This window comes from Pseudorasbora parva, chromosome 25, assembly GCF_024679245.1.
Source record: "Pseudorasbora parva isolate DD20220531a chromosome 25, ASM2467924v1, whole genome shotgun sequence".
Lineage (NCBI taxonomy): Eukaryota > Metazoa > Chordata > Actinopteri > Cypriniformes > Gobionidae > Pseudorasbora > Pseudorasbora parva.
Window position 1 is genome coordinate 17,534,118 of NC_090196.1, and position 12,648 is coordinate 17,546,765.

Consider the following 12,648-nt stretch of genomic DNA (forward strand, 5'->3'; position numbering starts at 1 on the left):
TCTTAACCACAACCTGAGAATCAATATACTAGCAGGTCAACCTTAGTTTGTTCACTTAGATATGATTTTTACCAGTTCAGCCAGAATGAAGAGTCATGTACTTGCGTTTGAATGCTCTTACGAGCATGGGTTCCTCTTAGCACGGCGTTGCTCGGCTGGTGGTCGGTTGTTGTGGTCAGAGGGACAAATAGTTGGTTTTGCGGGTTGAAAAGCCGGATCCTGGATGGCGTTAGCTGGTTGCTACACGACGGGCATATCTGTGGCGCCACTGCGCAGATTCCAGGAAGTTTTCTACAGCAAGGTTCAGACGGAGTTTTGGAGTGTGGTGATGATGAAGAGCTCTGGGTAGCTCAGAGGACGCTGCATGCAGGCAGGAAAGGCCCGCACGATCAAAACAGAATGCACTGCAAAACCATGGCAGTTAATAAAGCGCAAAGCAAAACAAAAAGCAAAGATATCTTGTTGGCCTGGGAGTTTTAAACGGGCCCCAGGTCCCTCCTTGGGGGCGTCTCCGGCCAATGAGATATTATTGTGGGCGGGTGTCCTGCTTTACTTTAAACTTTACAAGTTACATGAAAATATACATACTACCTTAGTATATGTTTAAGTCGCTGTTGGGTGGATTAATTCATGTTATTGAATCTATAGTTTACTCCTCATGTCTGCAATGGTGTGAGGTCTTTGTGTGATGTTCAAAGAGCCTTTGGAATTCGCGGGTCAAGAAAGGAGGGAGGACGAAAAGGGGCCTGGCTAATGTCTGGCAGCCTTCGAAAAGCTTTTAGCGACTCTGTGTCCCGATAACGATTTGAATTTATGCCTGTCGGTAATAAATGAGTCACTTCTTCGTGAGGTTCTACCCGCTGTTATGCTTGTAGAACAAAGAGGAAACATGTCATGTGACTCATCTTGTCCTTGTGCTGGTTTTGAGATAACGCAGGTAAAGGGGGAGAGATGTTGTCATTGGGCCAGTTGGGCATCCTTGATTAGTTTTACGATAGGTTCAGGTTTCGGAGAGGGGGTCTCTGGAATGCTTTGTTGTGTCGACTCACTGCTGGAATATACATATTCCTACATTATCTTCATAACTTCTTACAAAATAAAAAGTGTATCCCTCTGAAAAACTTGTCAACATTATAGCTTGGTGCATGTGAGTGCGGCGCGCACTCTTCAGTGGTGAAGGCCCGCACTGTCTACGTCTTATAAGGATGCACACTCAAAAGTAATCCGCTCAGGTGGTGCACGGACCTCTCCCGAATCATCTCCAGCAGTAGCAGCCTCCGAAGCACCACTAACTCCGCCTCTGTTTCCCTCTTCAGCTGATACAATTTCCCCCTGGAGTGCATCTTTTTATTTTTTTTATGTTTGTAAAAAATATTTTAAAAACACTGTTTTGGCGGTTAAACTATATTAAAATATTGGTGTTTAACTATAACCGTCAGTCTCACACCCCTACCTGAGGGTCCAGGTCTGCCCGCGCTACGGGGTCCATGTCCGCCGACGCCTGAGGTTCCGGGTCCACCTACACCTCGGGGTCCAGGTCCGCCCACGCCACAGGGTCCAGGTCCGCCCAGGCCCGTCCCAGCCATGCCAGGAGGTGTGGTCGACATCGGCTGCGGCTGGATGCATGCGATCGGCGAGAGTAGCCGAGTGCAGGCGGGGAGGAGCTGCAAGCGGATACGTGAAGTCGGACACTTTTTGCTTCCCGTGGTGACGCTTGCGCTGCGTTTTTATCACAGCTGAAGTTAAATAAATGCAATATTTCTCAAATACACAGATGTTTCAAATGACATTTTCATTCAACACTTTATGTACTGCTTAATAAAGTTGGACAAGATTAAAGTTCAATATATAAACCTACACTATCAATGAAGTGTTGTCAACGGTTTTTATCAGTTTTAGTTTGATAAACATGATAATATTACATCGCGACTACATGAAAAGAGGTTTTAATGTTATAAATTAATGATTTGTGAGCATTAGCGTAACATATGGTTTTAGAATAAACACAAAACACACGTGATCGCTGTCATGCGGTGAATCCGGCCAATCGTGGATCAGCTGTGACGTCATCAGATGGGGGCTCTGTTACAGGGTGTTTTGGTGTTGGGTTCATGTTTCATGTTTCAAGGTTTTCATGTTCACTGTCATGTTTTGTCATGCACTTCCTGTTTTCGTAATGTGGTCTATTGTCATGTGATTCCACGCCCTCATGTGTTCCTGCCTCGCGTTCCTGCAATGCTGTGATTGGTTTATGGGTTGATCATTGTTCACAGGTGTCCCTTGTCTTGTCATTAGCCCTTGTGTATTGAAGCCCTCATATTTGCCATAGTCTTTGTCTGTTATTGAATATGTAAATCTACTGTTGGCGAGTCTCTGGTCATGTAAAGTCAAGTTTAGTCAAGTCTTTTGTTTGGTTTTGCAAAGTCTTTGTTTTATGTTTTGGATTTTGATTTATGTTAAGTTTTCAATAAACGAAACTGCACTTGGGTTCTCAACCTCACCTCCAGTGGATATTCGTTACAGAGGGCAGGTTTTCCATCCATAAATATAGTGTAGCCCCAACTTGTGTGGAGGAAATTCATTTATTTTTAGTAGACTTGGGGTTGGGCTGTGCATCAAAAAAGAAGGGCCAACAAAGGTAGATTATACTCGTTGTGTGGGATGTAGGTGATAAGTGTCGTGGCAAATTCTAAGTTCTTGATTGTCTCCAGTGCTTTAAAGAAAATCTTTCAGAGTCGAAGTTCCAGGTCTCAGAAGAAATAAACTTTATTGTATGAACAACAAAGTGAGATGCCAGCTGAACATCTGACCATCTCTTTCTTAGCTCATACTTTTATACAGTTCTAACTCATGACTTCATTGCAGGTGCATTACTCCCCACACTCTTTGCCACAGTTGCACTATTCATAAACTTATCTAGTCTTCTTTGTAATGGTGGCCAACTGCCACTTGTTTTTCTTTCTCATCCAAACAGGCATCATTCTATTCATCTTTTTTTGATAGTCAACTCATAGTTTTATCCACAATTATATACAAACTTTGTCACGTATCATATTTATCTGTAACATCCCGACCTTTCCAGTAACATGACAGTTTCCCAGCGGTTCACACCAATTTTTCCCATACAATTAATGGTAATATCTCTTGTTTCTCTCGTCTTGATTTTTTTTTTTTTACAAGCGAAAGACCTTGATTTCTTGGTGCTCAGCCGAGGCCAGCTTATACTGCAGCCATGGGCGTAGATTACGCGGGGGACGTGTCCCCCTCACTTTTAATAAAAAGTATTTTCGTCCCCCGCACTTTTACTGGGTCTCACCAATTTTAGTCGACCCGCTCCGAGCGGAATTCGAACTGACGTTACCCTGCATGGCAGCGGGCAAATTAACAGGGACACTAAAGACAGCCTTCTCTAATCTCGGTTGATAGCGTGCTTCTTGAGGTCACGGTCAAATGTATTTACATAGAAACCAATGTGAATACATCAATATTTAAATTCAGAGACAAAAAATAATCAATGCATGACCTGTCATTTATTCGCATCTAAATAGGAGGAGGGCACTCTCACAGAAAGTCCAAAAGCGTATTCGTGTAAGTAATACCCTGTCACGCTGGAGCTGCAGCTGAAGGAAAACATTGTTGAGTGATGAAACGTGATGACGACAATCAGACGAGTGCGACAATATATGCTTTATGTGTGCTTTTCAAGCCATCTCAATGTAGCCTATTTGTGACAATAAAGTATCATATGAATAATGCAGATTTTTTAATGTTTAGTATCTTCTGCTCACCAAGGCTACATTTATTTAATCGAAAATAGTTAAAACGGTAATATTGTGAAATACTATTACAAATGAAAACAGCTTTTTTCCTATATGAATATATGTTATTTATTCCTGTGATCAAAGCTGAATTTATCATCATTACTCCAGTCTTCAGTGTCACATGATCCTTCACTAATCATTCTCCTATGATGGTTTTATAATCAAGAAACATTTATGATTATTATCTGTGTTGAAAACAGTTGTGCTGCTTAAAATGTTGTGGAAACCATGATACATTTTATTTTTCAGGATTCTTTGATGAATAGAAAGTTCAATGGACAGCATTTATTTGCATTTATTATATAAATTATCTTTTATAATATTAAAAACATCACTTTTGATCAATTTAATGCATGTCTGATCAATACAAGTATTCATTTCTCTCTTTTTTAATTTGACCACAAATGTTTAGATGGTTTCCACAAAATTTAAGCATCACCATGAGCAGCACAACTGATAATAATCATAAATGTGTGTTGATCATCAGATCCTCATATGAGAATGATTAGTGAAGGATCATGTGACACTGAAGACTGGAGTAATGATGATAAATTCAGCTTTGATCAACCAATCATAAAATTGGCATAAAAAATACGAGAAAAATATTATAGATATTAGAGGTTATTGTTCAGCAGTGTGTTCGATATCCTACCAAATTAAAAGCAAGAGATAAATTATATCGGCCCAAAAAATATTTTTTGGGTATTATGACATTTCTGTCCCCCTCACTTCTGAAAAGATGGCTACGCCCCTGACTGCAGCTAAGGCCTAGTGAGGCCTACTAAGGCCTAGTGAAAATGAATTTCTTCTACAAAAGTCAACATGGTCATATTGGGTGCATTTACATGCACGTTCTTAAGCCGATTATGCCTAATAAGCCGACAATGAACATGGTCATGTAAACGCTGTAACCCGTTTTCTTTTATCGGAGTCAGGTCATAAACGGCTTAAGCATAAACCGGTCGGAACGGGTAGTTTTTTGCCTCTTACCCCGATTTCGCACAGCATGTAAACGCCTATAACCTGCTCTCTGTTGGCTTATTGAAGTGCGCATGTGTGAGAGGTGAGAAAAAAATGCAAACTCAGAGCAGATTTAAACGCATCCAGACAGAGCGAGCTAGTGTTTTGCATTAAAAATAAGGACATATATCACAAACCTGAGCGATCTCACGGCAATTCGTACTAATTTTACGAGGTGGCTAATTCGTACGAGTTGATACGACCTAACTCGTAAATTCGTATGAATTCATACGAATGACCTACCCCTGACCCCGCCCCTAAACCTACCCATCACGTGGGTTTAGACAAATCGTACAAATTCGTACGAGTGAGGTCGTACAAATTTGTACGACTTAGACACCTTTTATTCACTCGTATGAATTAGTACGAATTGGTCGTGAGATAGCGTTGCACAAACCCAGACTCTTTTAAAACCCAGAAAATTGTAAAGATGTGTTATCATCATCTCATGCAGCAGAAGTAGAAGAGGTTCAGTCAAAACGCTGCATCTGTAACTGCATGAGGGATAATATGAGCCGTTAATCTCCAGCTGAGACGGTGCACACTTTATTAACATCACAACTGACGTAACATTTGAAAAACTCTACGGACATTATTATTTTTGACATCACTACAAGGAAATAACCCGGTTTATTAATAAAGTCATTTAAACGCGGTTTACTTGCATTGTCAGAGTACTGGTTTGCAAGCGTAAAAGGGGAAAACTGATTATTTCAATAAGCTGATTTTTTTGAGTTATCAGTTTACTGGTGTGCATATAAACACACCCATTGTCAGACCAGTGATAGTGTTGCCCAGCTGCCCCTTAGAAAAGAATGGCGTTTGTATGAAATTGTGGAAAACTGAGGTGACAGTCAAGAACGATACATAGAATGATGCTCATTGGATGAAAAAGAAAAACAATTGGCAGTTGCCACCCTTACAAAGAAGACTAGATAAGTTCATGAATGGAGGAAAGTGTGAGGAGTAATGCACCTGCAAATGAGATCATTAGTTAGAACTATAAAAGTTTGAGCCGGGATGAGATGGTCAGATGTTCAGTTGGCATTTCATTTTGTTGTTCATAGAATAAAGTTTACTTTCCTGAGACCTTGAACCTTTACTCAGTGAGATTTGCTTTGACATATTGAAGACAATTAGGACTTCATGCTACGAATTGTAATTGAGTGTGAACATGGGCGCCGGAACCATTGTGTGTGGGTGGGACAAGACCCACCCACTTTTTAAGACCAATGATATTGGACCCACTCACTTTTATCGTCTCTAATTCAGCACGTCTGTTTACCTTGGCTACCCCTTAACTGAGAAACTTATTAAGAAACGTATTATTAAACACGTTAAATGCTTTATTTCCCCTTTTCTAATATTTTCTCTTTTTTTATTGAAAATAAATACCTTTCCGATCTGATATGTGATGAGGAAAGGGAGTAGCGAGTGTTGCAAAAGGCGGATTCGAACCTCTGATCGATTTGCGTCAATTTGATGCCATGCGTCTCTTACTCCTAGACTATAGACGCGGTAAATGATTCAGTGATTTCTGTAATTTTGTCTGTCCCAATCAATCGTTTAGTAAACGGCACTTTTTCTATCTGGGCACAGAGCATAAAGATCATAAAACATGCAACTTGTTCATTATCATTATCTGTGAAACTGTTGATTTATAGGCTATGGCAGTTAAATGAATATAGCCTTTTTATTAGACTATTGGTATTGACTGGTTTGAGGTCTTTTTTGGTATAGGCAAGGGATATGGCCTCAAACACACCACAATGCAGGAAATCACATCTACGAAATATTTTATTTTTCTGGGGGAGAACCCCCAGACCTCCCGCAAAACAATTGCCCCACCTATAATATTTTTCACCAGCCGCTACTGACCCACCCACTTTTTATTTGCTTCCGACGCCCATGAGTGTGAAGGATATTTTCATTTATTTCAAGGATATGTTCATTATTTTCATGTAATTGCTTATGATTTAAAGTATTAATCATGTTGCATATTATGATTCACAGTATAAAGTATTAAGTATACAGTATTAATTTTGTTTTTCACAATGAAGTATTAATGATTGAGTGTGATGTTCAATATGAATTGAATGGTTATTGAATTTGCTTTTGATGATTAAACTTGCAAATGTGCTGAGAATTTTGCAGGACGCTATAAAGGGTGTGAAACAAGGGAGGTCAAGCAAGGGTAAGACAGCGGGGGTAGGAGCTGTACTTTCTTTGTGTGTGTGTGGTTAACCTATGTTCATAGGAAAACTGTCTGGAGATTGATGACGCGGTACACCCCAATTGGGGGAGACGGTGCAGGAGGAGAAGACGGAAGAACAAGAACATAAAAAAAAATCAATGATAGTACCCTGACAAGAATACTTCACAACTACAGTCACTTCGGTCTAGCTTTCTCTTGGTTTTGTAATAGAGCTCTGACACTCCTGTACTGTTTGTCTTGTGTGAGTGCGCAGCTTTGAGCACGCAGCTTTTCAGAAGATGCCCTATGGATGACCTAGGGAGAAGCCTCTGATGGAGTGGACGAGCCCCCGCGATGCAGATGGTCCTGGAGACCAAGGTGTCCCCGCAGTGACAAGCACCCGAGGTGGAGACGGTGGACCGGAGGGCAGCGGCTGATCCGGAGGGGCCGAGGACAAAAGCGAAGCTGAAGGGAGGGCGGAGCCAGACGAAGCCGCAGGCGAAGGCAGGTTGACGACTGACCATGGCGGAGCAGGAGAGACGAGGGACCCCGGAGAAGCCGCATGACTGATGGTCCGGTGGAGCCAAGGGAGGGAGGGAGGAGCCAAGGCAGCACCGAAGAGTCGACGGACCAAGACGGAGCAGGGGGCATCGAGGCTGGAGGCGGAGAGGGAGAAACCTCAGTGTTGTACGTAGCTGGTGGCCAGACGACACTCGGCGTCCCCACGCAGCATGTGGATGCCGCAGAGGGGTGGAATGGCAACAGCGAGGAAGGCACTGAGAGGGTGGACTAACTGAGGAGGTGGGAGAGGGAGGCTGGGTGGGAATTCTTGACTCTCAGGAGACTCTGGAGATGGTGGGGACGCTGGAGGCTCGGAGAACACTAGAGAGACAGGGGGTACAGGGAAGACTTCTCCAAAAAAGTCAATCAAATCCACCTCGCATACCTTCCTCAGGTTGCCCGTGTGACTGCCATGGACTTCTTTCAGCTCATCCACTGTGGAGGTGTTGTGGGTGGGGCTTTCCTCCCAGCCCTCGAACTCCACAATGACTCCCTCAGCAATGTTCGGCGTTGCCGGCTCACGCACCTGGTCAGACCTTCGCTGGTGGTCCGGGCTTTGTGGCGATGACAATGACCATCCTTGTCCTTGGTACGGGCTCGTCATCCGCGGCAGCCGGTCCCCATGGTCTGTGGTGGGCTCGTGCAGCTTCTCCATTGTGTCATTTGCTGGTGGTGGTTGGCTGGTCTCTGGCAGTGTTGGAGTGAGGCTGGTAACGCTGTCCTCCTCAGCGGGGCCGATGGTAAATGGCGAGTTGTTGTTTACCAGCACCCACTCCACGAATGCGGCAAATTCTTCCTTTGGACCGCCCACTGGAACGCGTGCCTTCGACCGTTCGCTCAGAGCGGCGTAGTAGAATACACTGAGCGAGTGGTTCGGGATAGGCACGCAAGCTGGAGAAAGTCCCGGGTGTGTGCTTCCAGCGGGCAGACTCCCTGCTCTCGGCAGATGAGTTGGACGTCAGGAAGGGCCATGGGAAGACAGGTAACAAACAAAAATAAAGGGGAAAAAAACTGTTTCGGTCGGTACTTCTGTTACAAACTGTGTATCTTAGATAAGCTCACGGAAGTAGTAAATAGGATGCACCTTATGACAAAAAGATTTATGGCTTTGACCTTTTGACCGGTTGAATTTCCAGGGTTGCGGTCATAGAGGGGTTTCCGGTATGATTTATGATGTGACCTTTTGAACTTCCGGGGTCATGGGGGATTACCGGTATAATATATAATGTTTGACAGATGGTTTTATCCTTTGAAGTGGGTATGATATTTATGCCAGATGGTTTTAGCCTTTGTAGAGGGTATAATATGATGTTTTGAAGTCGTTAATAATAAGAATATATGATGTTTTATCCTTTGAAGACGGTGGAATAATAATACTTCATGTTTATGACAGAAAGTTTTGAAGTGGGTGTTATCAGGACCCTCCTCCTGCTCATTCCATATTATCATGCTGTACTGTGAAAAAACTGTGAAGTGTATCTCACACAAGCCTTCTGTTCTTTTCAAATAATATAAATGAAAATCTACCCCACAAAAGTTGAATGTTTATGAAATAGTTGGAAGAAATAGCACCCAGTTAAATGTTTTGAAGAAAAACACACTACTTATAATGCAATACAATGTATGAAACGGTTCACAAAAATCATTTAAAGATATTATTTAGTAATATCACAATATTTACAGAATCTGCATCTAACATTCCGCATCTTTTAAAAATAAATAAAGTTTCCTACCATGCAGGCATCCTATTTCCTGAAGCAGCCTCTCTCACCCATGGCCCATGGGATGGGGTGTGTGGGCGTGTATTACTGACAGCTAGTTGCTGTTACTATCTATTCCGCTTCAGATCTCGCCTAATATATGGCACAATTTGTCCCTTTTGAAATGTAGCTCATCCGCAGGAGTTGGGCACGTGTGACAGTATGCCGTGAAATACGCTATAGGGCCTCACAGGTCACGACACGCTTTAAATGTTTATAGAGTTGAAGAAAAAACATACTGCTTATGAAGCAACGCAATGTATGAAACGGGTTCACAAAAATCATCTAGAGATATTATTTAGTAATATCATAATCATAATATTTAGAGAGTTTGCATCTAACTTTTCACATCTTTTAAAAAATAATTAAATAATAAATGTATATAATTTATAAGCTGTTTTGCTCATGGGTCAGGGGAATCAGGGGAATACCTGAAACACACACATATACCCCTTTTCCACCAAGGCAGTGCTGGTGCTAAATCGGAGCCAGAGCCTAGTTTCAAATCGGTTCTTTGTGTTTCCACAGCCAAAGCACCAGCTCTGAGCCAGGAAAAGTGGTTCTTAAGTAACACCAAAACATTGCTGGGCTAGAAGTAAGAACCGCTTGCGTCACCGGCTGGGGGCGGCGTTACCGTGATCAACAAGATGAACACAAACCTGTGACCGCCATTTTTTCAATAGCAGCTAATCAAGCTAACAGCTGCTGGATTGTAATCTCCGTCTATACAATAATTTTTGTAACATATTTGTTATTATTCATTTAAAATAGAGAAAAGTAAATTTTATAGAACCAATTACAGTAATTGGTTCTATAAAATTTACTTTTCTCTATTTTAAATGAATAATAACAAATATGTTACAAAAATTATTTGAACACTTTTAGTTATAGTTTTAGCTAAATATAAAAATAAATAAATAAATGTAAAAATACCTTTCATTTTTAGAGGGTTGAAGAAGATAAAAAGCAAATAGTTTAAGCCAAAACACCCTCAGATCCTCCCAGAGTATACTCCACTATGAAACGAATGCTTCAGACCCTCTCTGGACGGGACGGTTAGAGCTGAGACTGCATCATGTCACAGCTCATGTCTGTCAACGCCTTTCTAGAGCCAATATTTAGTTTGTACTAATTTGATTTCAAAGTATAATCTTTTAAGTTTAAATAAGATCTAAATCAAATCTTTAAAGTTTTAATCTTTATCTTCCTATGAGACAACTATCTGATGCCATATTGTAGGAATGATTTTCCTTAAATTCAACTTAAAGTATATTCTTACTAAATTGTCTGTTCAAAAAACTTTAGCTTGTTTAAAATTTAAAATCTTTGATCTACAAATATTCAAAGCAGGTCTTAAACTATTAACCTTGTATGAACCCATGCTATAAAACACATTGACAAAGTTTGTCCTCCTCTGTGGTCAAAGACACAGCTTAAGTAAAGTTTAATTTTACTCGTCTTATGTCTAAGCATGATCTTACTTTAAACTTTAAATAATAAATGGTCATATCTTATACTACTATAATAGTCAAACATTTTGCGGTAGCCGTGATCTAGGATTGTAAGTTGTATATGATTTTACTTTTCTTGTGTCTTCCAAACTGGCCTTCAGCAGTGTGGAAACATACCCTTTACATAAAATATACTATCAGTTATCTACTCAAAATGCGTAGAATTTTGTAAATGTAACCATGTCGTTGAGACAGTTCGTCTGTTGGCCAGCATGAACAGACTTTGGAGAGAGCGGATGACGCTAGCAGGGAGATTGCCCTTTGACCCCAACGATTTTGCAGGGTGTAAAAGACCCTACAAGGTAGTCATTCATTTCTGTTTAATAGTTATTTACAAAACAGCACAGTGCTTAAAAACCTTACAATTAAATGTATTTTAAGATGGTACGTCTTATGGATCTATATTTTACTTTTCTTAGTTCTACAAAGTTTCAATATCAGTTAAACTCCTAGTTGACAATAATGTTTGCTGCAATGCACACAATTGTAAGATACACGATAGCAAAATCATACGCTGTATTACACTTTTCCAAAAGATAATCTTGCTTTAAAATTTGAAGAAAAGTTTATCAAATGTATCATCATACACACAGAAAAATAGGGTGTCAAAATTGTACCTTTAGGAGTACAACACCTTGTCGCTGGGGCAGTACCCTTAAAAGGACAACTTTGTACCATTTTTACCACAAAAAGTAGTACCTTACGGTACACATTTGTACTCAAAGGTACTAATATGCACCTTTTAGGAGTAAAAAAAGGTACAAAGATGTCATTTTAAGGGTACTGCCCCAGCGACAAGGTGTTGTACTCCTAAAGGTAAAATTTTGACACCCTATTTTTCTGTGTGTACCCGCTGTGTTCAGACACAATGCCATTAATTGGTATGTTTTTTTTTATAAAATATACTTTTCTTATTTCTGCAACGTTTCATGCTACTTTTATTAGCCTGATAAATATGCAGTTAATACATTATGAAGCAAGACATTCACGCTACAAAATACATTTGATTTTAAGAAAAAGCGATGTTTTAAAATACAACTAAACCAGATTATTTTCTCTTTTGACAAACAATTAGAAAAAACATATTCTCTGTGGTGTTGGAATAGGCCTAGGTTTTTTTTTAAAGTATCACATCAGGCATGTTACAATCATCTAGATGAAGCTTCTTATCAAACAAAGAAAATTATATTTATTTTTCACTTGTGAATATGTTTCAACATGAGTTATACAATATTTGTACGCTAGTATCACACTTGCCATTTTTTTATAGTCTTTACTATTGCCTAATGCATCCCAATCCAGCTAAGTTATCTTTTTCCTTTATTATTTTTTGGCTCAATTAAATCGATATTGATTAAAGCTTGTCATTGCTTCTTCCCTATACAGATACAGTCCAAATTATGTGGGACACAAAACTCTGTGTAAATTCAAGAGGCCTAGAGTAAGAAAGCAGTGACATTGTATAAGAAAAAGTGTCCGCTTTATTATTATACACACTCTTCCCCTATTGCCTATTCTTAGTCGTATGATCAAGATTACTGTACACATTTTATTTGTCCGGCTGTATATGTTTTTAAGGTAAAGATTCCTATCAGGTTGTTGTCAGTGCAAGTTTGTGCAAATCATTTTAAGCATTTTAATTAAATGACTAAACTTATTTGTTTTCTTTTGACAAACCTACATTTCAAACGATTTACCTCCAATGTTCCACAACCACAGGGAAAACATTTTGTTTTGCAACACTCATGAAACCTAATCTTGGAGAATTTTTCTCACCTAGA

General features: G+C 40.2%; 1 protein-coding gene across 2 annotated transcripts; it reads right to left on the reverse strand.

Annotated features, from left to right (window-relative positions):
• On the reverse strand, positions 1–2,800 carry LOC137065221 (protein FosB-like). 2 transcript variants are annotated; one of them, XM_067436814.1, is made up of 3 exons: positions 2,017–2,800; positions 1,454–1,664; positions 1–404 (listed from the first exon to the last, which is right to left on the reverse strand). In XM_067436814.1, the coding sequence occupies exons 1-3, from the start codon at positions 2,068–2,070 to the stop codon at positions 304–306; spliced, it is 366 nt and encodes a 121-aa protein (XP_067292915.1). In that variant the 5' UTR covers positions 2,071–2,800; the 3' UTR covers positions 1–303. The 2 variants fall into 2 exon arrangements, with proteins under 2 accessions (XP_067292915.1, XP_067292914.1); XM_067436813.1 differs by having other exon boundaries at positions 1,454–1,713.
• Positions 2,801–12,648: the final 9,848 nt, after the last annotated feature.